Source organism: Anneissia japonica, unplaced genomic scaffold, assembly GCF_011630105.1.
Source record: "Anneissia japonica isolate Jap-2015-1 unplaced genomic scaffold, ASM1163010v1 scaffold287857_len828801_cov194, whole genome shotgun sequence".
Taxonomy (NCBI): domain Eukaryota; kingdom Metazoa; phylum Echinodermata; class Crinoidea; order Comatulida; family Comatulidae; genus Anneissia; species Anneissia japonica.
In genome coordinates, this window is record NW_022738478.1 from 509,233 (window position 1) to 533,346 (window position 24,114).

The 24,114-nt window shown below is 33.6% G+C and overlaps 1 protein-coding gene across 1 annotated transcript in view; it reads left to right on the forward strand.

The window, feature by feature from the left end:
* Window positions 1–23,980, forward strand: part of LOC117117570 (fibrillin-2-like) — a 39,910-nt gene extending 15,930 nt beyond the window's left edge. The window contains exons 19-69 of the mRNA XM_033261913.1: window positions 472–585; window positions 837–950; window positions 1,048–1,161; window positions 1,712–1,825; window positions 2,441–2,554; window positions 2,842–2,955; window positions 3,297–3,410; window positions 3,557–3,670; window positions 3,918–4,031; window positions 4,208–4,321; window positions 4,814–5,041; window positions 5,403–5,516; window positions 5,909–6,022; window positions 6,134–6,247; window positions 6,410–6,523; window positions 6,745–6,858; window positions 7,298–7,411; window positions 7,790–7,903; window positions 8,640–8,753; window positions 9,127–9,240; window positions 9,492–9,605; window positions 9,855–9,968; window positions 10,368–10,478; window positions 11,074–11,187; window positions 11,774–11,884; window positions 12,065–12,178; window positions 12,392–12,505; window positions 12,607–12,723; window positions 13,460–13,573; window positions 13,737–13,850; window positions 14,198–14,311; window positions 14,580–14,693; window positions 14,896–15,009; window positions 15,097–15,210; window positions 15,472–15,591; window positions 15,777–15,890; window positions 16,301–16,414; window positions 16,554–16,781; window positions 17,256–17,369; window positions 17,524–17,886; window positions 18,430–18,549; window positions 18,972–19,091; window positions 19,501–19,620; window positions 19,796–19,909; window positions 20,178–20,297; window positions 20,393–20,509; window positions 20,674–20,784; window positions 21,328–21,447; window positions 22,342–22,455; window positions 22,937–23,050; window positions 23,149–23,980. Of these exons, the coding sequence (XP_033117804.1) occupies window positions 472–585; window positions 837–950; window positions 1,048–1,161; window positions 1,712–1,825; window positions 2,441–2,554; window positions 2,842–2,955; window positions 3,297–3,410; window positions 3,557–3,670; window positions 3,918–4,031; window positions 4,208–4,321; window positions 4,814–5,041; window positions 5,403–5,516; window positions 5,909–6,022; window positions 6,134–6,247; window positions 6,410–6,523; window positions 6,745–6,858; window positions 7,298–7,411; window positions 7,790–7,903; window positions 8,640–8,753; window positions 9,127–9,240; window positions 9,492–9,605; window positions 9,855–9,968; window positions 10,368–10,478; window positions 11,074–11,187; window positions 11,774–11,884; window positions 12,065–12,178; window positions 12,392–12,505; window positions 12,607–12,723; window positions 13,460–13,573; window positions 13,737–13,850; window positions 14,198–14,311; window positions 14,580–14,693; window positions 14,896–15,009; window positions 15,097–15,210; window positions 15,472–15,591; window positions 15,777–15,890; window positions 16,301–16,414; window positions 16,554–16,781; window positions 17,256–17,369; window positions 17,524–17,886; window positions 18,430–18,549; window positions 18,972–19,091; window positions 19,501–19,620; window positions 19,796–19,909; window positions 20,178–20,297; window positions 20,393–20,509; window positions 20,674–20,784; window positions 21,328–21,447; window positions 22,342–22,455; window positions 22,937–23,050; window positions 23,149–23,330 (6,392 nt within the window). The 3' untranslated portion in view covers window positions 23,331–23,980. The remainder of the gene's footprint in view (window positions 1–471; window positions 586–836; window positions 951–1,047; window positions 1,162–1,711; window positions 1,826–2,440; window positions 2,555–2,841; window positions 2,956–3,296; window positions 3,411–3,556; window positions 3,671–3,917; window positions 4,032–4,207; window positions 4,322–4,813; window positions 5,042–5,402; window positions 5,517–5,908; window positions 6,023–6,133; window positions 6,248–6,409; window positions 6,524–6,744; window positions 6,859–7,297; window positions 7,412–7,789; window positions 7,904–8,639; window positions 8,754–9,126; window positions 9,241–9,491; window positions 9,606–9,854; window positions 9,969–10,367; window positions 10,479–11,073; window positions 11,188–11,773; window positions 11,885–12,064; window positions 12,179–12,391; window positions 12,506–12,606; window positions 12,724–13,459; window positions 13,574–13,736; window positions 13,851–14,197; window positions 14,312–14,579; window positions 14,694–14,895; window positions 15,010–15,096; window positions 15,211–15,471; window positions 15,592–15,776; window positions 15,891–16,300; window positions 16,415–16,553; window positions 16,782–17,255; window positions 17,370–17,523; window positions 17,887–18,429; window positions 18,550–18,971; window positions 19,092–19,500; window positions 19,621–19,795; window positions 19,910–20,177; window positions 20,298–20,392; window positions 20,510–20,673; window positions 20,785–21,327; window positions 21,448–22,341; window positions 22,456–22,936; window positions 23,051–23,148) is intronic.
* Window positions 23,981–24,114: the final 134 nt, after the last annotated feature.

Here is a 24,114-nt window from a genome sequence, read left to right on the forward strand (position 1 = left end):
AGACTAATACATTTTTAAATTCATCTTTTGTTATTTTTCCTAGATTATGGGAACAACTTCCTAATGAAATTAAACAATGCACATCCATTTCGGACTTTAAAGCCCAGCTCACAAAACACTTGATCTCAAAATATTATTACTAATAATAACTATTAATTATCTCTGTTTTGTTTTAGTTAAATCAATTTATTTTGAATTTACTTTTTTGTGTATATTTATATTGTATTGTCATTGTATTTGATTTTGATGATGGAGTAAGAGCAGTTTACTGTTTGGGCTTATGCCTATTACTTACTCATGGCAAGAATATTGTATGTATACTTTTTACTCTGCCGAATAAATATTATTATTATTATTATCTCTTGGACTAGAACTACTTGGTTAAATTTAACATACACATCTACTATATATTAATATGATAATGTAGCATTGTAATGCTTTTCTCAGTGTAGTGATATGTTAACATTCTAGCTTCAGATCCGTGTACCAGCAATCCTTGCCAAAACGGTGGAGCGTGTCTCAACTCTGTGTCATTCTACGCATGCCAGTGTGCCACAGGCTATAGTGGAACGCAGTGCGAAACTGGTAATAATCTTCGTTTTTTTTCACACATTCCGCAAAACTTAGTGAACGATGTAGAAGGATGCGTCTGGATTGATTTAATCTAATATTCTAATATCCTACTATGTGCTAGAATAGGCCTACTCTAAAAATGTGATTTAAGAAAAATAATTATGCCTGTCAATTATTTGTCATAGGTCTATTTAAATGTCGGCTATAACTATTATTATCTTTAATTTTCACAATTGTTTTATTTATATAATATTTGTTTACAGAAATTGACGAGTGCGCAACAGGACCATGCAGAAACGGTGCTACGTGCGTAGATTTAGTAAATGCTTACGGATGTCAGTGTGTTGATGGGTATACTGGAACTAATTGCGACGTTGGTAAATATTTTAAGTCAAATTAAGAATCTTTGAACTATAACGACAAGTCAAAAATTCAGAATTTATTATTTATTGTCTTTTTTTTACTGTTATGTAGATATTAATGAATGTGCAACCAGTCCCTGCAGAAATGGTGGCCTGTGTACTGATAGAGTAAACGGGTTTCAATGCACATGCGTACCAGGGTACAGCGGGGATTTATGTCAAACCGGTACGTATAGTAGTCTTTAGTTGGTTCTTAAACTAATATCAATTGTTATATAAATCAGTATAAAATTGTATACTTTCTAGTGGCGGCGTCAAAATCCTTCAACGAGGAGTCGAAGTTCTCCGAAAAGGTGTCTATGTTCAACCGCGAGAGGTGTCCAAATGAAGAAAATGTTGGAAATGGGCACCTAGATGGCAGGAAATGGCACTTATTATAAAAATATGTAATTTAAAAAGTGTTCCCTGACAAAATAATTTGACTTTTCCCCGAAGGGTGCCCCGTGCCCTCTAGACACCCTTCTGGCGCCGCCATTGCCTCTTTCAAAACTTGTATTTCGGGTTCAAGTAGGCTGTTACAAGTTCTATACTGTACAATTTAAACAATAAAATAGAGGTGTAGACTGATTATAGGTGTGAAGTTGAACCATGTCAAAATGGTGGTGTCTGTGAAAATTTTATCACGTCATTCATCTGCCACTGCTAAGATGTGTATAAGAGACAGGTATTAAGTTGATGATTGTGAATAAAACGTATACCACAATCTCTGTCTACAGAGGTGGACGAGTGTATTTCAAGGCCGTGTCAGAATGGTGGTGTTTGTGAAGACCTTGTAAACGCCTATAGCTGTACGTGTCTACCTGGATTTACAGGCAACACGTGTCAGACAGGTAACACCCATCACTCTAAATATCGAGAACATGTTTGGAGATGTTACCATAAGTAGTGAATTTAATCTTCAGTAAACTAAGACATTGTCAAAATGCATATCACTTTACTTCTGTCATTTTCACTAACAGTTCTAAATTCTGTTTAGTTATTATATACTTTGTTTTCTTGTATCTTGTAACTTGTAAAGCTTTATTTATTCACGAAAACATAACTAAACAATTTACATGCTGTTTTTCATCATGGTCATGATAAAAAAAAAAAACCAAAATATAAATCAAATTAACAAAACATGCAATATAAAGACAAGCTTAATACAGTATAACGAAATAATGAAATTTACATTATACAAAATCTTAGAATATTGCTAGTAAATATTGTCCTTTTCTTCCCATTCAACACCACAGATGATCGATGTTCAATAAAGTTAATCTCTTCATGAGGCTTAATAAATGGCATTGTTTTAGTCATGTTTAAAGAACTTGAAACCAATGCCCTGAAATTATAAAGCAGTCTCCTCTTAAATGCAAGCTACAGTCCCTAACTGAACTTCATTATTTATTCAAAAACTCCAAAAAAGAGTAACAAATGCTAATTGGAAATGTTTTTGATTGTAGAAATTGACGAATGCGCAAGTAACCCCTGTATGAATAATGGAGTTTGCCTGGATTTTGCCAATAGTTACCGATGTGAATGTGCGGGCGGGTTTACGGGAACCAGATGCGAATCAGGTAATATTTCGACTTCCAGCTGCATTCACATCTGATCCGAACAGAAATTCGGACCGCGTTTCCGAAGCGCTGCAGCGTCCCTATTCTTACACTTTGATTCGAATTTCTGATCGTTTTAGTAAAGCCTTCAATCCGAAAATTCAGATTCGATGTGATGCACCTTTAGTAATTAACAATTTCAACAATGAAATTAAAGAATCTTTTAATTCGCCATTCACTCGTTTATTATTTGAAAAATTAGTAAAATTAATAATGTATGTTTATTTGTATACCATGATTATATTTAGAAATAAACGAATGTGCAACTGTACCTTGCCAGAATGGCGGCCTTTGTGTTGACATGATAAACACATATATTTGCGTTTGTACAATAGGATATGAAGGAACCAATTGTGAAACAGGTAATATATTTTTTTGGCCTGTTTAGAGGCGTTTATGATATATAACAATTTCTGAATTTTCTTTAAAGCCTTTTTTAAGGTTGTGTTTTTTTATCACATTGTCTTTCTAAAATCTATTTTCCAACCAATCTTGTTCCACTTTAAATTAAGTTTTTAATAATTGTTATTCTATTAGATGTGATAAACTAATAATTATAGATCTATTTTTATAATACCGGTATACTTTAAAGCAAAATGGTAAATTTTATATATACGTAAAGCAACCTATGAACCACAAACTGGCAAATATTTGGATTTATATATATTTTTTTATTGAAAGCATTTTCACTTTCTTTTGTTAGAGGCCAATGAATGTTTAAGTCGTCCATGTCTGAACGGAGGTTTATGTATCGATCTTGAGAATGCTTACCAATGCCTGTGCAGCGCAGGTTTCGCTGGAGCTTCGTGCGCCACAGGTAGGCAAACATTGGTGGCGTTCTTTAATTGTGTTTGGATGAACCTTTAAATATGCGTTGCAAATTATCTTACAACAATCAACAATGAAATGGCATCATCCCTTGGATTCACATCCATGTTTAATTTACATTATTTTATATTTCAGAGATAGTGGAATGTGCAAGTGACCCGTGTATGAACGGGGGTTTATGTCTTGACAAAGTTAATGCTTATCAGTGCCAATGTCTCCCAGGTTATATTGGAACACAATGTGAACAAGGTTAGACTATTAATTTTTATATACAAACTAACATTAAGTAAATGAATATGTAGAATGCAACATGATGTTTGTTGCAGTACATTATTATTTTCAAACGGACTATATTGTTCAAAGGACTTGTTTAAGACCTGTAATTGTTATACTAAACAATAACTGATCCTGTAAGACTGTTTACTTGATTCATAAACACAAAAAATGGATACGCCTCCCAAGTTTTACAAATTAAAACATGTTATTTTAACTACAGACATTAATGAATGTAATGGCGAACCGTGTGAGAATGGGGCCGTATGTGAAGACCAGGTGAATGCATACCTCTGTCATTGTGCCGGTGGCTTTTCGGGATCCAACTGCGAAATAGGTACAGTAAATGACTACAAGAAAAGGAAAAATAAACGATTGATGGCGCCTATAGATCACATGAACTATAATTATGTTGATGAATAATATCTGATAGGAATTTTCATTATTCAGTTATTGTTATTATCATCTCAATTGTTCACTAATACTCATTAATATAATAACATTTATTTTAAGAATTGAATGAATGTACAAGTAGCCCTTGTCAGAATGGAGGCGTATGTCAAGATATCATCAATGGATACGTGTGCTCATGCGCGGACGGATTCAACGGAACGCATTGTGAAATAAGTAAGTTTTATGTCTCCGAAAATTATTATGTGTTCCCTAATTTGTATCATTTTGGCGTGTCTTGGGTAGTTTTTTTTTTTTTAAAACATCATTCGCGTAATTGACTGACTGACTGACTGATTTACGTGTTCCTTTTAAAGCTGCAATAATATATTTGATTTGACTATGATTATGACAAAATGAATAGATTATGACGTTATTTTATATATTTAAAAAATCAGTAACACTAAAAACAATTGCAGTGCGATCAAAAAGTATAATTTAAACAGATAGTAACAAACCATACCGGCAGTATGGCAATCAATATAATGAATCAAATAGTACATACACATTTCAAAAATCGGTCAATAAGATCTTGCTTAGAATACTGTAACGGCTCCATTGATTGATTGATTGCTTAATCTATCATTTGATCAATTGATCTATGGTTCGATCTGTCAAAAAATAAACAGTACATAAAAAATATGATTTAAAAATGCTTTTGTTTTTCAGACTTTAATGAGTGTGAAAGTAACCCGTGTATGAACGGGGCGTTGTGTGTTGACCTGGCAAATGGATATCAATGTGAGTGTATTGCTGGTTACACTGGAGTCACGTGTGAACGAGAAGTAAATGAATGTGCAGGATCACCATGTGAAAACGAGGCTACTTGCGTGGATTTATTGAATGCTTATCGATGCGATTGTAAACCTGGATTCTCTGGTTTAAACTGTGAAATAAGTAAGGACAACGGCGAGAATATGATATAATTATATGTATAGCAACAATTAGTAATATTATTATATATTTTCGAGTTTAATTTACCAAACATTACTTATTCAATAAAAAAATCTTAATATTTTTTTGCAAACATTCTACGTGAGGAGATCTAGAGAGAAATTTAGCTACGTCTACAACGCACCAGAGTTTAACTTGGTACCTTTATTATTTTTGTCTTATTACCACCATTATGCATTGTGTGAATAAATATGAATCTGAAACTATATGTTTAATGTGTTATTGAGTTGCAACCGCATATATGGAGTTGCTAAATGTTTAATTCTTATATTGTTGTTTTATTACTCACTGTTTTTCATTATAGATATTCAGGAGTGTGCAAGCCAGCCGTGTCTTAACAATGGTGTGTGCGTCGACGGTGTCAACTCTTACGTCTGCCAATGTCCAGAAGGATATTTGGGAACGCACTGTGAAATTGGTAAGATAGTGCTCTCTTTTTTTGACATTTCACTTGTGTGTTTAACAGTGGCAGTACATGGAAAATAATTTAAAAAGCACAATGCATTAAACAAATTAAACTTCTGAATAAAGATATTTGGCTATAAAAATATAAACTATGTTTTTCAAAAAAGCTATGAACTAGTAGTAGAACTTATGAAGAGTTACGAAATCGGTTGATTATAGCTGTCAGAGATGCAAGTCGTGTGGAAATGTAAACCATGTGTTGAATTACAAAGACTGGGGTATAGATGTCATTAGCAGTTTCAAAAGATGAGCATTTGAGTGGATCACAATGGTTTAGTAATGTAATGGTGTAGCCTAAAAATCTGATTTTTAATTAATAAAACCCTGATTGTAATATCATTACAGAGATTGATCAATGTGAAGTTAAACCATGTCAAAATGGTGGTGTCTGTGAAAATTTCATCACATCATTCGTCTGCCACTGCTACCCAGGATTCATTGAGGTTGACTGTAGTACTGGTAACTAAAACCATTTTATATTTTATAATATCTACTAATACATTCTGAATGTACTTAGCATAGAAAAAACTTCTAGAAGTTATATTTTTTACATTTTTTTTAATTTCTCAGAGATCAACGAGTGTAATAGCAACCCATGTTTAAATGGTGCCACGTGCGTTAACAGAATAAACTTTTATCAGTGTATGTGTGTTAGTGGATATACAGGAACAAATTGTGAAACCGGTAAGAACGCTGTTGTCGACGGTTTTCGTCTCCTAAACTGACCCATATACCCTACTTTTTATATGAGTGCGGGGTTGATGAATAGTACTATGTCTATAATGTATATTTGGTCACTAGAAAATGTGTTTTATTTATATCTAAGCATCTTAATTATCTTCTCAGAAATCAACGAATGTTTCAGTAATCCATGTGAAAATGCAGGCGATTGTGTTGACTTATTGAATGGTTTCAACTGCACATGCTCAGGTGGATTTACTGGCGATACTTGTCAGTTGGGTACGTGGGTGCATTCCATTTGCTGGTAACATTGTACATTATCATGCCTACAATTTTGACGGTGAGATGGTAGCACTTCAAGCCACTTGACTCTTACTGCTCCATTGTTTCAATCATCACCAGGTCAACTAGTCTTAAAATAATAATATTTTACAAATTTAGGCGTATTGGTAACAATTTAATGAGGTAAACGTGACAATCACTCTTCTTTGCGTTTTCAGAAATTGACGAATGTTCCAGTTCTCCTTGTCTCAATGGTGGGACGTGCGTGGACAGACGCAACGCTTACCTCTGCGAGTGCACGCCTAAGTTCAAAGGAGAGAATTGTGAAATTGGTACGTTTCGGCGACTGTCATTATTTGAATTTTGAAAAGATTCAGAAAAATAGACGATTTTTTTTATATTAAATTCATTGCATTGTACCTTGCCAAAGATAAAACGCATAACTCTATTAATAAACTAATACACAAACCATATTTAATACTTTCAACATTCCATTATTCAGGTCTGCATTTGGTTTGGAGTAAGAACAAATCATTCAATAATAGCCTGTCAGTGACTGTTTTGAATTAAAAGGGGACATTGTTTTAATTGTTTGCTAATTATACTACTAACGTCTTAGAATAATTTCATTAAGGGTTTTATTAAGGTTAAGAATACATAAAAATATATACTGCTAAAATTGAGTCACTGTAGACGCACTTCAGTCACCCTTTTCAGAAACTGTTGATTTACCTTGCAAACCATGCTTTCCAAATCTATTTTTATATTTAGAATTGTCAGTGTGCGCCAGCAATCCTTGTCTCAATAGTGGACAGTGCGTGGATAACATTGATTGGTACATATGTAATTGTACTGCAGGTTGGATTGGTGTTAACTGCAATGTTGGTAAGACATGTTTTTAACATTACACATTAAGATCGAATTAAAATAATTCGCATTTAAGTGTCTGAGAAAAGATTGTTCAGGGAGGAGTGAACACATCTTCTCAAACGATAATTTACTGAAGATTTTATATGCTACTTGTATATGTTGTGGATCAATCACCATACTACAGTAATACTCTCATAAATACTTAGTTTGCGCTGTGTAACCAAACGAAGTAGCGCATTATAATTGCACAGTACCAATACCAATATGTTAATTAATATTATCTTATGAATGTATGATAATTACATTTCACTCAACTTTTCGAAAAAGGGTTTCAAAGCCCGAATTATAGTCAACACAGGTTTTTATTAAAATCTTTATCGCGTTTTGTTTTAGAGGTGGATGAGTGCTTAAGCAATCCGTGTCGCAACAACGGCCAGTGCTCTCACGGAATTGATGTATTTACCTGCCGATGCTCGGAGGGATACACAGGTCTATTGTGTGAAACAGGTGTGACTGAAATTAACTATAAGCTTAAATGATCTGTAACCAAATTTATTCATTCTTTTTCGAGATCAACATACAAATCTCCACGTAAATAACAATAAAGTAAAATATAATAAACCCTGCATTATTTTGGCGGATTTTCACTGAACACCAAATCCAACATATAAAGATAATCTTCAACTAGTTTAGGTTGGAAAGCAGCAGCAAAAGCAATAATATTCCAAAAGTTTACAGATACTAAAAAAATTAAATGCTAGCGTCGTTGAAATAAAATTCACAGTCACTAAAGCCGGGCACTTACTGTGCCCGATGGTTGTAAATTCTATGAATAACGCAACGCGACGACGTGCGCGCAGGCGGGTCGTTTTTAATGATGATCCGTTCAGCCTGCCACCGACAACTTGCAGACGGCGTGCGAGGTCTAGGGTCCAACCCATACAGAAAGCTCTGTTGGATTTGTCTTGCGACGGTCGTACGGCGCAGTGAATGCCCGGCTTAAAACGAAACGAAACAAATCTGTGACAGAAATAGGAATCTCATCCAACTTCAAGATCCATACAAACTTGAAAGAAAATACATGTATAGTGAATAGAATCTGTTTAAGGTGTTCGCCTTCAATATCTAGGTTCCTGGTTGACGTGACAAGTCCTACACATTACAGGAGCATAACTCTATCTGTAGTTAGACTTATACTAAATTTTTTATTACATCACTATGGACTTGATTTATTCTGTTACAGAACTTGATGAGTGTGCAAGCCAGCCGTGCGCTAATAATGGTATATGTGTGGATGGAATTGCTTCTTTTACTTGCTTATGCACATACGAGTTTACCGGTGACTTATGTGAACTGGGTGAGTTTATACGGGATCATTCCACCCGATAGTAGGCCTACATTTAGGTTTAATATGCAAATGCCTACGTGATCTGGAACAGAAGAATATTGTACCATTTGTATTTTTATTATATAAATATAATAATGGTCAGCCGCCATGTGCTGTAGGCCCTAATTTTTCATACTCAGATGCTACATATTATATTCTCATATTTATTTCGGATCACACTTCTCGCCTCCATACCTTGCCATCAGTTTATAATATTGAATCAATTCAATGCAGGTGTCTCGGACCAGATAATAGTACAATTTTTTCTAAAGATGCTTCATAAATCACCATTTTAAATAATTACATTCAAAAGTTTATTATCATACGGTTGTATTGCTTGCAGAAATCAACCCATGTCATAGTGCCCCCTGTCAGAACAACGGTAACTGTCTAAATTTTGTAACTTCTTTCGCCTGTCAATGTCTTCAAGGCTTCACTGGGCAATTATGCGAACAAGGTACTGTGGAAATATAACAATTATTTTTGATTATGTATTTATTTTTTTAATCAACATCTGCTAGTGTATAAAGTAATAAATATATATATTTGTAAAAAAATTAATTGATATCAGCATGTATGAAGTAATTTTGTTAAAAACACAGATTGTTTTCGTCAAAATTAAATTAGTCTAGAAATCAAAACAATATTTTGTCAATTATTTAGAAATGATAGTTTACTGTTTATATTATATTATCATGTATTATGTAGATGTGGATGAATGTACCAGCCAGCCTTGTCGCAATGGTGGAGAATGCTTGAATCTCGTCAATTCCTTCCAGTGTACTTGTCAAAGTGGATACGCTGGGACAACATGCAGTACACGTAAATATGAGCTTTTTCGTTTACCTCCATTTACATGAGTTTCACTTTAAAGAGCTGTAAATACACGTCCCATGTCTACGCATTCGTCTGAACGGAGTAATGGAAAGTTTTTTGCGCACGCGTGGGTATAGTGAATACATAAAGCTATTACTATTATAACTATATGAGTGAATAGTATAAGTGCTTATTCTCTAGTTTCAGAAGCTTTGATAGTTATTTCGATACTCTCGATTTAATTTATTGTTACAGTAATCGACCAATGTTTAACTGACCCGTGCAAAAATGAGGCAACGTGTTTGAACCAGGTGACGTCATATATCTGCGTCTGCGCTGACGGATGGACAGGTGAAACCTGTGAAACAGGTAAATTCAGAATACAGTAACCGTAAATATGAAAGTGCATTTAGCATCACCATTTGTAGTACCGTATAGCCTAAATGTTCATTCAATATATTTTGTTATCATTCTGCTTTAATTATGTTGGCTATTATAAATCTAGTATGACTGTCTCAGCAATTAAACTGTTTTTACTTATTCTTATGAAATTTGCCTTCATTAGAATTTGCTTGTTCATATTTTTGCAAAATAGATACTGTAGTTCAGAATATTATGCTTGAAATAATGTAGATCTAGATGCATCCGTAATATATGTTAAATTCTACATGGTGGACTGTCAAATTCAACATGGTTGGAAACCTCTTTCTTTCCACAATGTTTTTATTAATTTCTAAATGCTAAGTAACGGTGTCGGTATTTGTTTAGTGGATCCCTGCTCCGGTAACCCATGTTTGAACGGCGGTAGTTGTGTTTCACAATATTATTATTATACTTGTCGATGTACCGGTGGCTATGTTGGTGTCAGATGTGAATACGGTAAGAATTATTATAATCAAGATAATAAGAATACGTTTTATTATAGATATCCTTTTGCGATGATGCGTGTTTTGCTAAATTCCATCATATTAATTCAGATCAGTCCAATGTATGGCGCGCCAATACATTAACGTTTTGAAAAATATTTTTTCATAACGTAATATATTTTACCAATATATTATCTTTCATTCTTAAATGTGTACATATTTATTTTATTTTTTTATTTATTCTGTATAAATATTTAGAAACAACAAAAATGCTGATAAACTTTAAGTTTAAAAAAGTCAAAAAATTAAAATATTAAAAATGCAAAAATATAAAAAAATAATTAAAAAGTAATATATACATAGGGCCTATTAGGATAAAATAAAAGACGCAAACGAGCGTCTCAGCAGTAAAAAATTGAACAAATTCTGAATATTACAAAAAAATAACCTGGTTCTGCTCGTCATTTATAAAATTGTTAACGGTAGATCAGATGACAGACCACGAAGTACAATTTTGATTTGTTACTAAGTTAATGATATGAGTAAAAAATAATAAATTAAACTGACATGTATATTTCAAATCATCGTGTTTCTTTATTGTTTTTTAGACGTAGACGAATGTTCCAGTTCCCCCTGTCTGTACGGAGGGACTTGTGTAAACGAACTGAATTCCTTCACGTGTCTTTGTTTGCCACTTAATTCTGGGACATTTTGTGAAATTGGTAGGTGTTTAGAATTCCACCATACTAAAGCACAAGAATACTTTGATATCATATTCATTAAAACTGAAGCATTTAGAGACTAAGCTCTTTTACACAGCTCAACATGTCTGGGTCTTACCCATCAAGTATTTACTACAAGGAAAAGTTAGTCTCGAAGTGCATTTATTTTAGTGGTCTTATCATTATTACCGGCATATTATCCAAACAACTACTTCAACAAATGTATTAATCCATTAATATAAGCTTTCTCAACCTAATCTAGCAAACACCATTGACAATGTATATATAACTTGTCGTTATGCCCTCTCCAGAACAACAGAAAAGGATAAAAGTCATTAATAAATGGTTGAAACAGAAAAGTGATAGAAAGAAAAGCATCACAAAAAGTGATAGAATAGAAAAGCAACACAAGTGATGTATCCGAAATGTGAGAATTCTTTTATTCATATAAGAAATATACGTGTAAAAAGATTGGTATGAAATAAAAGGAAACATTAAAATATAATACTCACTTATGTTGCATTCTTAAAATATTACATTATATACATTTTATATTCGATTATATCTATTTATATAATTATTTCAGTTAGCAGTGCGTGTACCAGCAACCCATGTCAAAACGGCGGTGCTTGCAGTGGACAGTCTGAGTACTTCTGCGCATGTCCAGTTACATGGGGTGGTACAAACTGTGAAATAGGTAACACAAAACTAAAATTTTCAACTGTATTTCGTTGGTTTATTTCACTTTCGTTCTGTCAATCAATCGTCTAATAACGAGATTATTTCGAATGGCGAATCTACTTTAAAAACTTCATCATTACATTTACGATCGTCATTATTATTAATTATTAATAAGTATACTTGTATTATCTCCCAGCACTGAACGCCTGTGAAAATTCTCCGTGTTTGAATGGTGGTACGTGTAACAACTTCTTTACGCACTTGACGTGCACTTGCGCAGAAGGTTTCACGGGGTCTTTATGTGAACAAGGTATCATTTTCATACGCCTATATTTATATTTTGAATATGACGTCATTAGATATGTACACAGTGTTATACAAGAGATACAATTTTATTATGACACTTTTGTTGAGAGTCTATTATTTGATGATGATTGTTGTATTAATTTATTGGTGAATTGTTTAAACTAAAACATAATCTAAAATAAATATCATTACTATCTTTTTCTAAATTTTGTATCAGTTACCAATCCATGCGTATCAAATCCATGTCTGAACGGAGGTCAGTGTGCTAATTACGTCACGTACTACCAATGTGTCTGTACATCTGGTTGGAGTGGGACAAATTGTGAACAAGGTAAACACTGAACCTAATCATTATACTTTATACTGTAGTGTTTTAAAACATAATATCTAGATATTTACCAGTTTGGCTTTTAATATACATTATTTTGTTAGCACGTGCACTGGAGTGTAGTGAAGATATGTGCAAGAATGGAGGAACTTGCGTGGAAGAGACGGGCAGTGTTGTCTGTCAATGCGATGGTGGATGGACAGGGGACATGTGTCAATACGGTGAGGAATATTATAAGAATAAATCCTGATTATAATACCATCAACCAAATTACCTGCCAAGATAATTGACATTATATTATTGCGTGATAAAGTTCTATACGATACGATACGAGAAGCTTTATTGCAATTCTTATCATAAAAAATTGAAGTTTAACTATAGACCAAGAAAGCACATTACAAAAACATCACAAAAAAGGACACGAAACGCTAAATAAATAAAAAATTTCATGAATTCTCCAAAGAGAGAATAGAATTAGATATATTTACAATTTTATATACAATTTAGAAACATTGAAGCAAAATATGTACATAGCGATTCAGAGTAAAAAAATTTAAAAGGTATAAAAAAAGTTAAATTCATAATTAGGCGATAATTAAATTAGTTGAAATTTACACAACGAATAAAATAAATTCATAAAAAAATAAAATAAATTCATAAAATATATTTCGGCACATGGCCGGGATTATTCAAAATAATTATAACTAAGTTATTAAAAGCACTATTATACAAACAAAACAACATAATATCATATGGAAAACTAACTGGCTGTTTTACATAAATAATAAGCTCTCTATCCATCAATCAAGTTATTTAATTCATTTCACTATATATGGACATGCTGATGTTATATCACATCCATAAGATACGAATAATTTGCTCATAAATAGCAGAACTAATTCCATTCCAATTGAGTTGATGTGTTTTCATAATTTGATGATTTCACTTTACTTTTAGCTATCAATGAATGCAATAGTCAACCCTGTCAAAATGGTGGCACTTGTTTCGATGACGTAAATACATTTTATTGCGTTTGCGTGAACGGTTGGCATGGGGACGCATGCGAAATAGGTATGTATGGTAACTACTTTATGGTACTGAGTAATGAGTTGTTGCTAAATAATGCATAAATAGTTATTATGATGGAGGTTATTATTATCTATAATCTTTAATTAAACTTTTCCGAAATTGAATTGTATTTTTTTGAATAATGAAAACAATTGTAATGTTTTAGCCGTGAACCTTTGTGATGCAAATCCATGTTTAAATGGCGGCCTTTGTGCCAACTATCAAGTATCATATACGTGTACTTGTCCTCCTGAATTTTCTGGCAGCAACTGTGAACAAGGTGAGTCTAAATGCAAATGATATTTAATAATTGTATTCATCTATTTCGCATATTTATTCCATTTTAACACCAATCCAGACAATTGTATCATATGACATTGTGACGTTGTGAAATGAATACGTAAACACTGACGACAAAATCTCTGTTACTTTTATTCCATAGACCGAACTCCTTTCTGCATGTACATGTATATATTATAACGGAATTGTTTGGACACAGGGGCACCCTCAACACTTGGGGATGGTCATTAAGTTTGACCACATATAACACCCTGTCTCAATTATACCGCCCTGTCTCAATTATACCGCCATATTTATAAAATAGTATTATTTCATCTTGTAATGCAGGTGTGAACGCGTGTACTAATGCAAGTTGTCTGAACGGTGCCTCCTGTAATAATTTCTATACATATTACACATGTTCCTGTGCACCCGGATTTTCAGGTGAAAATTGTGAAATAGGTAAGGGAACAATGACATGGCAATTGTGGGCCAATATCATTCCCTTTTCATTCTTTTCTGAATTTCAACGTACAGTAATTGTTCAAACTATGACTTAAAAATTCCTCTAAAATACCGCTACATCATATATCCGCCATCTAAATCTAAACTATCTACTCAGCTCGTGTCTACCACTTACATATATATTTTGTGGTTATTATGATATTTGTAAAATTATTATTTATGCTATTTAACAATTAACTTCTTCATTATACTATTATTTTCTTAGTACCTGATGTGTGTGAAAGCACTCCGTGTCAAGGAGGTGGAGTATGTGTCAATAACAATGGCTACTATGAATGCCAATGTCCCGACAATCGAGTTGGAATTAATTGTGAAACGCGTAAGTTAAAATCAATTTCATCTGCATGTATACATAAATTTTTTAAAATTATGTTCATATAATTCGTCAACTGTGTATGATTTGTATCGTATCAATGTCTGTATTTCCATTATTACAGTTCGATGTGTGTGCTGTTTCTGTTATATACATAAGTACTGCGTTCACATATATTTAATTTTATTTCTGTAATATTTTGGTTTAGTGTTGACGGCATGTTTTACAAGTACCTGTGGCAACGGTGGCACCTGTATTGATTTCTTTAGATATTCCAGGTGTGAGTGTGCACCTGGTTGGACTGGTAAAGACTGCTATACAGGTAATACTGATTACACGTACGTTTGGTAATATTTAAAAAAACTTTCAATTGCGTTGATACCCATTTTACCACCTTTTTTCCACACAGCGATTGATCTTTGCATAATCGCAAATTGCCAGAATGGCGGAACGTGTAGAAACTTCCAGACGTACTATGAATGTACCTGCCCGGAATCGCATACAGGGCCTCACTGCGATCAAAGTAATATTTTTTCTGTTTTATTCGAAATACCGCAATCGTGAACAATTTTATTAAATTTATATTCATAACTAATTAAAATAATTATGAATTAAAATCTTTACCCGTGTCCAAAATGATTGAAAAGACAACTAAGCATTTTCTAGAAGTTAATAATTATTGAAAAAATAAGATATTATAGGCTTAGGCCTTTGTGTCGTCAAAATAAATGATGATTGAAATTCTAACTGACATTTGTACCTATATGCTTTTTGGTGTTTGCAGTTGTTGAAATCAGCAGTTGTGAGAGTAGTCCGTGTTTGAATGGTGGAACATGTGCAGATGTTGACGCTGGCTATACATGTTACTGCATGCCCAACTATGAAGGCTTCAACTGTGAAATCGGTAAATTACACCTTAGTATTATATTGTTTAATGTTTATATTTAATGTGAAAAAAAAAACAAACAAACAAATAGAAATTGAACCACAAAACTGTGTTATCTAACATAATAGTTTTAAACGAAAAGCTAATGGAGAACCATGTACATTTAATGATCTACATTAGGAAATATTATCATTTTTATCTAGCAATAAGTCAGTGTTCAGAAAATACATGTGCAAATGGAGGTACGTGTGTGGATATGGCACCAAATTACCGATGTGAGTGTGGGAGCGGCTGGGATGGAAACCATTGTGAAATAGGTAAGTGGCGATTCCGTCGGATTTACGTATTTCAGACAGCGTCGTATCTTCGGGGACAGTCTTAAGTCATCGTGAGAAATATTAAACATGTTTAATATTCTACGACGCGACTGCCCCCGACGCAAACCATCACGTCTGCGTTTAACTCACACAGACCCGACGCGACAACAAATCGCGTCGGGCTGCGTCGTACGAGTTGGCCTTTAGTATCAGCATGAAGGCATTATACCTTCACGGTATCTGTATTTGATCATTTGGTGGTTGTGATGATGATGATGATGATGATGATGATGATGATGATGATGATAATGATGATGATGTGACAATTGTAAACATATTATGGAAGTAAATGTTACGTGATTTAAAAAAAAATATTCTTGTATAAAATAATATGTTACTTGTTGTTTCAGCTATAGATGCCTGTGTTAGTAACCCATGCCAAAATGGCGCCACTTGTCTCAACTTTCAGACTCACTACCTCTGCAGCTGTGTGATGGGCTTCTCGGGCCTTCTCTGTTCTGTCGGTAAGTTGCTTTCATTCATTTTCGTCTTAATATATACATAACCAATTAAATTTTTAAAAGGGATTAGATTTGAGAATTTGATAGTTGATTTTTTTACGCACAAATATATTCTGTAATGCTTTATTATCATTTCTTAAAGATATCAATGAATGTATAAGTTCTCCGTGTCTTAATGGTGCCACCTGTATGGATGATGTTAACTATTACACCTGCATTTGTGCTATTGGCTGGGAAGGAGACACATGTCAAACAGAAACTGACGCATGCGCGACCTCCCCTTGCTCTAACGGTGGACAATGTAAAAACAAATATACATATTTTGTATGCGAGTGCCAAGACGGGTTTACTGGTGATACTTGCGAAATCGGTAAATATCACGATCTCTACGTCAATTTACTTAATCAAATCAGTTCAAACACTTTATTAGGACTGATAGATAAAAATGCAATAGTCTTCTCCACATCATTTTACACAAAATATATGACTAAAAGAAAAAACTTAATGTAATGTAAAAATGAGTCTGAACATGAGAGGAGAAGAACAGCTAAGGAGAAAGTATATACTTTTACCATACTAACATTAAAATAACAACTTGTTGTCTCAGAGTATATAAATCATTTACAGAAAGTAGGAATAGTAGCTTGCATTAGTAATTTGCAACCAGCCGGAGATGAAATGTGGCTAATTAACCACGAAAGCAATCACAGTAATTTTGGAAAAAAAATTGTGTATAGAACGGTAGTTACATACAAGCTTACTCAGTTGAACAACATAAAATTTGCCATAAAACAGTCAGTAAAGTGTATCTGAATCACATCATTGTGGTTTAAATAAATTTCAGATGTGAATGAATGTGCAAGTAACCCATGTTTGAATGGTGGAACGTGTGTTGACGATATCAACGGTTTTATCTGCACATGCTCAGAAGAATATAGGGGCATTGAGTGTCAGACAAGTAAGTTTCGTAAAATAATAATTTTGATGTATCTAGCATTGATGCATCATGGCGCCAAACGGTGCAGTTGTTATGCACTCAGTTTCTTGATTAATATATTATTTTAACTTTAATTGTTTCTTATTATATGTTATTTGGTTTTGTTACATTCTAGAATCCGGTTGCAGTTACAATTATACTCTAGACCTTAATGACGTAGTCAAAATTCAATCGCCAAATTATCCTGACAATTATAACGACAACGAGATTTGTCAATGGGTTGTCAGTGCTCCTCGAGCCAGCGCACTTCTTGTCCAACCAGAATCGTTTGCGTTAGAGATGAACTATGATTGGTTAATGATGGGTCACGGTAATGATGTTGGTAACTCAAGTGCAGAAATGCTCCAAATTACGGGCTACGCAAGATCTATCAACTTTTTATCTGACGAAAATATGATGTGGTTTACATTTGAATCTGATGACGATAAGACAGAGAGTGGATTTTCATTTTCGATACAGGCTGTGATGCAAAATGACTGTACGTATTCTTTAGCCTACACTTATTACGTTTAAATAATGGTAATACCAACATAATACAAATATATTCTGTTGATCCCCATTTGGCAGCAATGGTTAAATAGTAACATTACTTATTGTAATTAAATGATACTTGCGTTTTCACTTCGAACTGTATGCTAGTTTAGTTCATCATCATCAAAAAACTTCCTCTGTTTTCATTATATTATTTTCTTGTTTAAATGAAACATACACACACACACATACACACACACCCACATACACACACACACACACACTCTTTCTCTCTCTCTAACCAAAGTCGTATTTAATTGCTAACTTAATGAGAGTTCAAATACTACACAGATTTACTAACTGCACCATTAGATTAACTCGCAAGAGAGGACTTAGTACGCGTTCCATAAGTGTTCGGTCCAATAATTTAGTTATTATTATTATACTATATTAGACTGACATCTTATTTTTCTAAAAGAAAAGGAAAATAGTAATAATATTGGTAGCCTAGTTTCTTCTATCCTGAAGTTGTTAACAATCTTTTTTTAAGCTATTGATGAGTGTTTGAGCAACCCTTGCCACAACGGAGCCACGTGCCTAGATGGAATAAATGAGTATGCTTGTTACTGCCAGCATGGCTTTGAAGGTGTTTCATGTGAGGACGAATGTGGTAGGTTATAAATTTATTATAGGGTACTTGTTACTGCCAACATGACTTTAAAGTTATTTAATGTGATAATTATTGTGGTTATTTATCAATTGAATATACGTGTGTTATCAAATTTGCCAGCAAACTTTTTCTGCCAGCATGGTCTAATTAATCTATATGTCATTTGTATAAAATTGTATTTTTTTCCTGATAGGCCAATATACATTTTGATACAAGCATTCTGTATTAAAAGAGAGTTTCCCTTTGCTTTTTTTAACGGCGCTTGAGTAATGACTCCTTTTAAATCGTTTGATTTATCAACATATTGATTTATGGTATTATCTGTAGCTCAAATGAGTTCTAAATAGTTCCACCAAGTTTTTGTTTGGCCACTGATACGATAAAAATAAATCAAGTAATTATTTTTCACTTGTATTTTACAGATCCGAACCATTGCTATAACAACCCATGCCCAATCGGGTCGGAATGTTTTAGCAACGGCAAGAAATTTATCTGCATCTGCCCGCCTGACGTAGATGGCACTCTTTGCATCGATCCATCAGGTAAGCATTAATTGATCGCTAATATTGTCGAAATTCAGGCGAAATCGGTTTCCTGGCTTTCAAATTATTAATTTAAATACATATCAGCAAGTGAATAAGGTTATGTTGTTCCAAATATTCGGTACAATATTAAATTTTGATTTCTTTAAACTTTGAATTTATCATTGGCTAAAATAAAGCCGGTTTTTCTAATTATCGCGTCCACACACTTGCTAGATATTGTTTTAGCCAGAGCTGGACACGTCTTTAGCACAATCCTGTGTGTGGTGGGGAAGAATTAGCGTTAAACAGGACCGCGACGAGGACTCTTTTACCATGACACATTAGGAAAAAAGTAACTAATACGTGGTTTTAAGCATGCATCGCATAACTATGGATTAACATAATATGATTATTTTTCCCTATTCAGAAGTTGATCCTTGCAGATACTCTCCTTGTTCGAATGGAGCTACCTGTGTCGTTGGCGAAGACGGTATAGGCTTTAGTTGTGTATGCTCTGATGGTTGGCAGGGCCCTTTCTGTGACGTGGGTAAGAAGTAACGAGGAATACAACAAAATTATTTTTTTTTTTCATGATGTTTATGTAAAACCAAAACCATAACCTTATTGTAATTTTATTTATCAGAGATATATTTTGCATTCGATATTTAAGTAAAAGAATTAGCAATGAAACTACATCTGATTTTTAAAATTATTATTTTTAGACATCAACGAATGTGAAAGTTGCCCATGCCAACACCAAGGAACCTGTGTAAATGCCTTCAACCATTTCGTTTGTATTTGTAACATTGGCTGGACTGGCTTCACTTGCGAAATACGTAAGTTCAGTCTATTTCGTGAATCCATAAAGTACCAACATACTGCTGATTTGTGTAATATGCTGCTTTCAGATTTCTCATAACTGTATATTGATATGCTCTTTTCAAATATATAACACTATTTAAAGGATGTAAATAGTATGTCATATTAAGCGGCCGTATCAGTAGATGCCAATAGCAGCAGCCTTTAGCAGTAGACTGAGTTGGCCTACATATAGTTTTTATTGCGTTTCTTGCATTGTTTTTCTCTTTTTTGTTTATCTTTTAGCTGTTGATCCAACTGTCTGTTCTAGTGGTCCTTGTTGCAATGGCGCCACGTGTATCGCTGAGGAGAACTCGTACCAGTGTGTGTGTCCTCCTGGATTCCATGGTAACCGATGTGAAACTGGTGAGTTTTGAACATCAATTGAAGTACACATTTAAATTTTTAAAATATATAGGCCTATACGATTTTTCAATTTGTAAATATATTCATTTTTTCAGATGTTGATGAGTGTAGCAGCAACCCCTGCCAAAATGGTGGACTGTGTATCAATGGCATTGATGAATTCATTTGTATGTGTCCGTATGGTCACCAACAAGGAATTTATTGCGAAACATGTGAGTGGAGATCGTCAGAATATAAAACAAAAACAATACAGATGAATAAAGATTAAAAGAAATATTTCTTTAGGCGTACAAAGAGAGTCACTACTGTATTCATTAGCTCATTATTTTTAACGTATAGTTGATTAACTAATTGCTATTTTTTAAACTTTTTTCAGCCATTTGTGACTTAAGTCCCTGCCTCAATGGCGGATCCTGTCAGCATATGTCAGACTTATTCTTCTCCTGCATGTGCCCACCAGGATTTATGGGTTCCTACTGCAATATGCGTACGTTACCAATTTCATATATCATTAAATTTATCATCTGTTGCCAAATAAATGGGCCTATTGAATCATCTTGAATTAACCTTTCTGGAATGTCAATCAAACTTAACAACTGACCAATCAGAACAAGGCTAGGAATATGCGCGTGTCTAATAAACACACGTGCTGTCCCACAAACGCACGTGTTTGCGTACCGTATGTTTTACACAGTCGTTTTTTTGGGACCTTAGCAACAATATCCAAGGAGCGGGGCTTAGCGGAAAGTTGAATATTAAAGTAAAATGTATGTCTTCCAATATTGCTGATTGTTTTGTTATGACCTATATATATTTTCTTTAGCTTTCTTTCTAATCGAACTTATAATAAATATCATTATAATTTTAGTTATCACCATCATTAACGTCATTTTATTATAATAGGCATTATAATAAGTGATTTAGTTCTATAATATGATGTTTGTAAAAGCTCCTCACTTCGAAACATAATGACTCGTTATAATGACTTTGTTCTGGTTCAAATGTATGTTTTTTTTTTAATTATTTCTAGTAACCACAATGCTATGCGACAATCAATTCTGCAATGATCGAGGGATTTGTGTAATCACACATGATGGAGAGCAGATATGTAGTTGCGGAGAAGGGTACACGGGCAAGAGATGTGAAAACAGTTACGTGATATAAAATGACTATGTTTTGGTGTCATACACTATGATGATGAACTAAATAATAATAATAATAATAGGCCCTAATAATAATGTTATATTTATATAGCGCATAATGCCGGAGCTTCTATGCGCTTCACATAAACAGAAAAAATAGATAAAAACCCCAAAAAACTAAAACACGAAATAACCTAAAACTAACCAAGACCGCCAAGAAAGTGAAAAACCATCACCACCGCACCGTTCACCGGCAATTTAAGGTGCAAGACCGGCCAGTACATTATTCACAGCATGCCATAATGGTGTGGTTATCAAGCTGCCTATGACAAAAACAAAAAATAAAAAACAAACATTAGGAAAAAAAAATTAAAAAAATAAATAAAAAATAATAATGAATTTGAGATGTTTGTTTATAATAGACATAAATTTATCCCCGTGATTTGGTTATACAATTGCAATTAATATTGTTTAGCACTTTTAATTTACCCAATCGCTCTATGCGCTATCTTACTACAAGCTATTAAAATAGCTTATAAGATATGTGATGTCAATAATGTTTAAGGAAAAAAATGAGAGAATAAAAAGTAAAAAATAAATGAAAGTTTATGTATAATATTCCGTTCCCCATAGTTTTCATTTACATTTAAATGTGCCAGCAAATACAAGACCTATTGCAGAAAATCGTCTAATAATTATTGATGAAATGGCTTTTTGTTTGTTGGTAACTCACGTGGTTCTTTTAAATGAGAAATTTAAAGCTTCATATTTTTTAGGGTTTAATCAAAGAGTATTTATACTCTTTGGTTTAATTTATACGACTACTCCCTGGTTTTATCTTTTGTGCTTTAATTACTCAGTAAGCCTATTGTTTTTCTAATCTATGATGGTAATATTTGTAGGTACTGACTATTGCCTGAACCACAGGTGTCAGAATGGTGGGGAATGTACTATACTAGACGGAGGCTATCGATGTTTGTGTCAGCCTGGCTATAACGGTGCCTACTGTCAAACACGTAAGTAATTAAGATAACGAGTCAATCTTTGTAATTAAAAAGTGAAAATATTTTTAAATACAATTCCATTCAATTCAATTTATCTTTATTAACGAATTATTTGCTTGTTATTTGTTGAAACAATCTATTATTCCCTCATAGATATAGTAATAGTTAGCACTTTCGCACCTAGTACAGGTCCGATGACTTTGGCGTATGTTGAGATATTACAAAGGGCCATTAACTGTGTATGAATCTCATTTGAATAATAGTTCATTGTTTATTTCATATGGGACTTCATCGATTTATTATTCATTTTTTATATGAGTTATCTTTCTTTATTTCTGGAGTCCTTTTTACATGGATTTAGCTCCCCAATTTGGAACATGATTCGTATTGTTGGAGTAGGTCTACGTTCCTTCTCATTTGAAGAAAATTTCTGATATATTTCACACTTCAAACCAGATAAATGTATTCTCTACTTTACACATGTTGTTTCCAGAAATGAATCCATGTCAGTCTAACCCGTGTATGAACGGTGGAACTTGTGCTAATTACGTCACGTATTTTAAATGTGTCTGCGTAGAAAACACTATCGGACCAATGTGTAGCATCGGTAAGTATACACAGCAAATGCTCATTCTATATATATGCTTGAAAATGTACAAAAATAGTAGCTAGTAATAAAGTACATTATTTGTCTTTCTATTCCAGATCCGAATGCAATAAATGCAATAAATAGTGTCAATAGCGCCATCACCGATCAATCTTCATCGGAGATGGATGCCCACTGGATCGTTGTTGTAGCCATCCTTGGTACCATAATCCTTCTGCTTGGAACAGTGATGACGTACCTGATATCCAGAAATAACAAAAAAGATTTAGTCAGTGCGTAAGAAGAGTACATTTTAGTCTAAAAATGGCGTTACAGAGCAAGATTTTTATTTTTTTACATTACGAAAAAAAGTGTTTCTACCCTTCACTTCATTCTACAGATACCGTAATTGATTTAAATAGTTAACAAGCTGGACATTTTAAAATAATTATTAGAACGTTATAGGCCTGCATTAAAACTTTATTACATATCTTCAGATGTTAAAACTGTATTCGATCATTGGAGTTGACCAGTAGGTTTTAGTGATGACATCTACGATTAGATTCTTCTTTTTCCTATGATAATTATTATTGTTGTTATTTTTATTATTATTACCAGTTGTTGAAATAACTATGTCTAAATTAAATTGAAAAACTTGCATAGAAAGACAAATTCTCATTCATAACTAATGATTATAATATAATAATTTGGCATTTTTTGGCCAAACTATAGAGTGCAAATGTAATCATGTGATTTGTGTTTACTTTTCAACTGGTAATATATTGTTATGGGGCCTAGGCCATTATTTAGAAGTTAGCCTACAGTATATAATATTTACCGCGTATGAATTATGTAAAACCCTCGGAACTTATACTGAAGCTGCGATCCCAAACAGATCTGATCCGTTTCCCAGCCTGGGAACCTGAATGAATACATACCCAGGGGCGAATCCAGTAGTGGGAACGGGTGGCGCGTGTGCCCCCCCCCCCCCCCCCCCGTTTTGCTACTAAATTTTTAAAAAGGCATATACTGCTTATCTATTCTGAATATTTTGCCACCCCGTTTGAAAAATTCTGGATCCACCC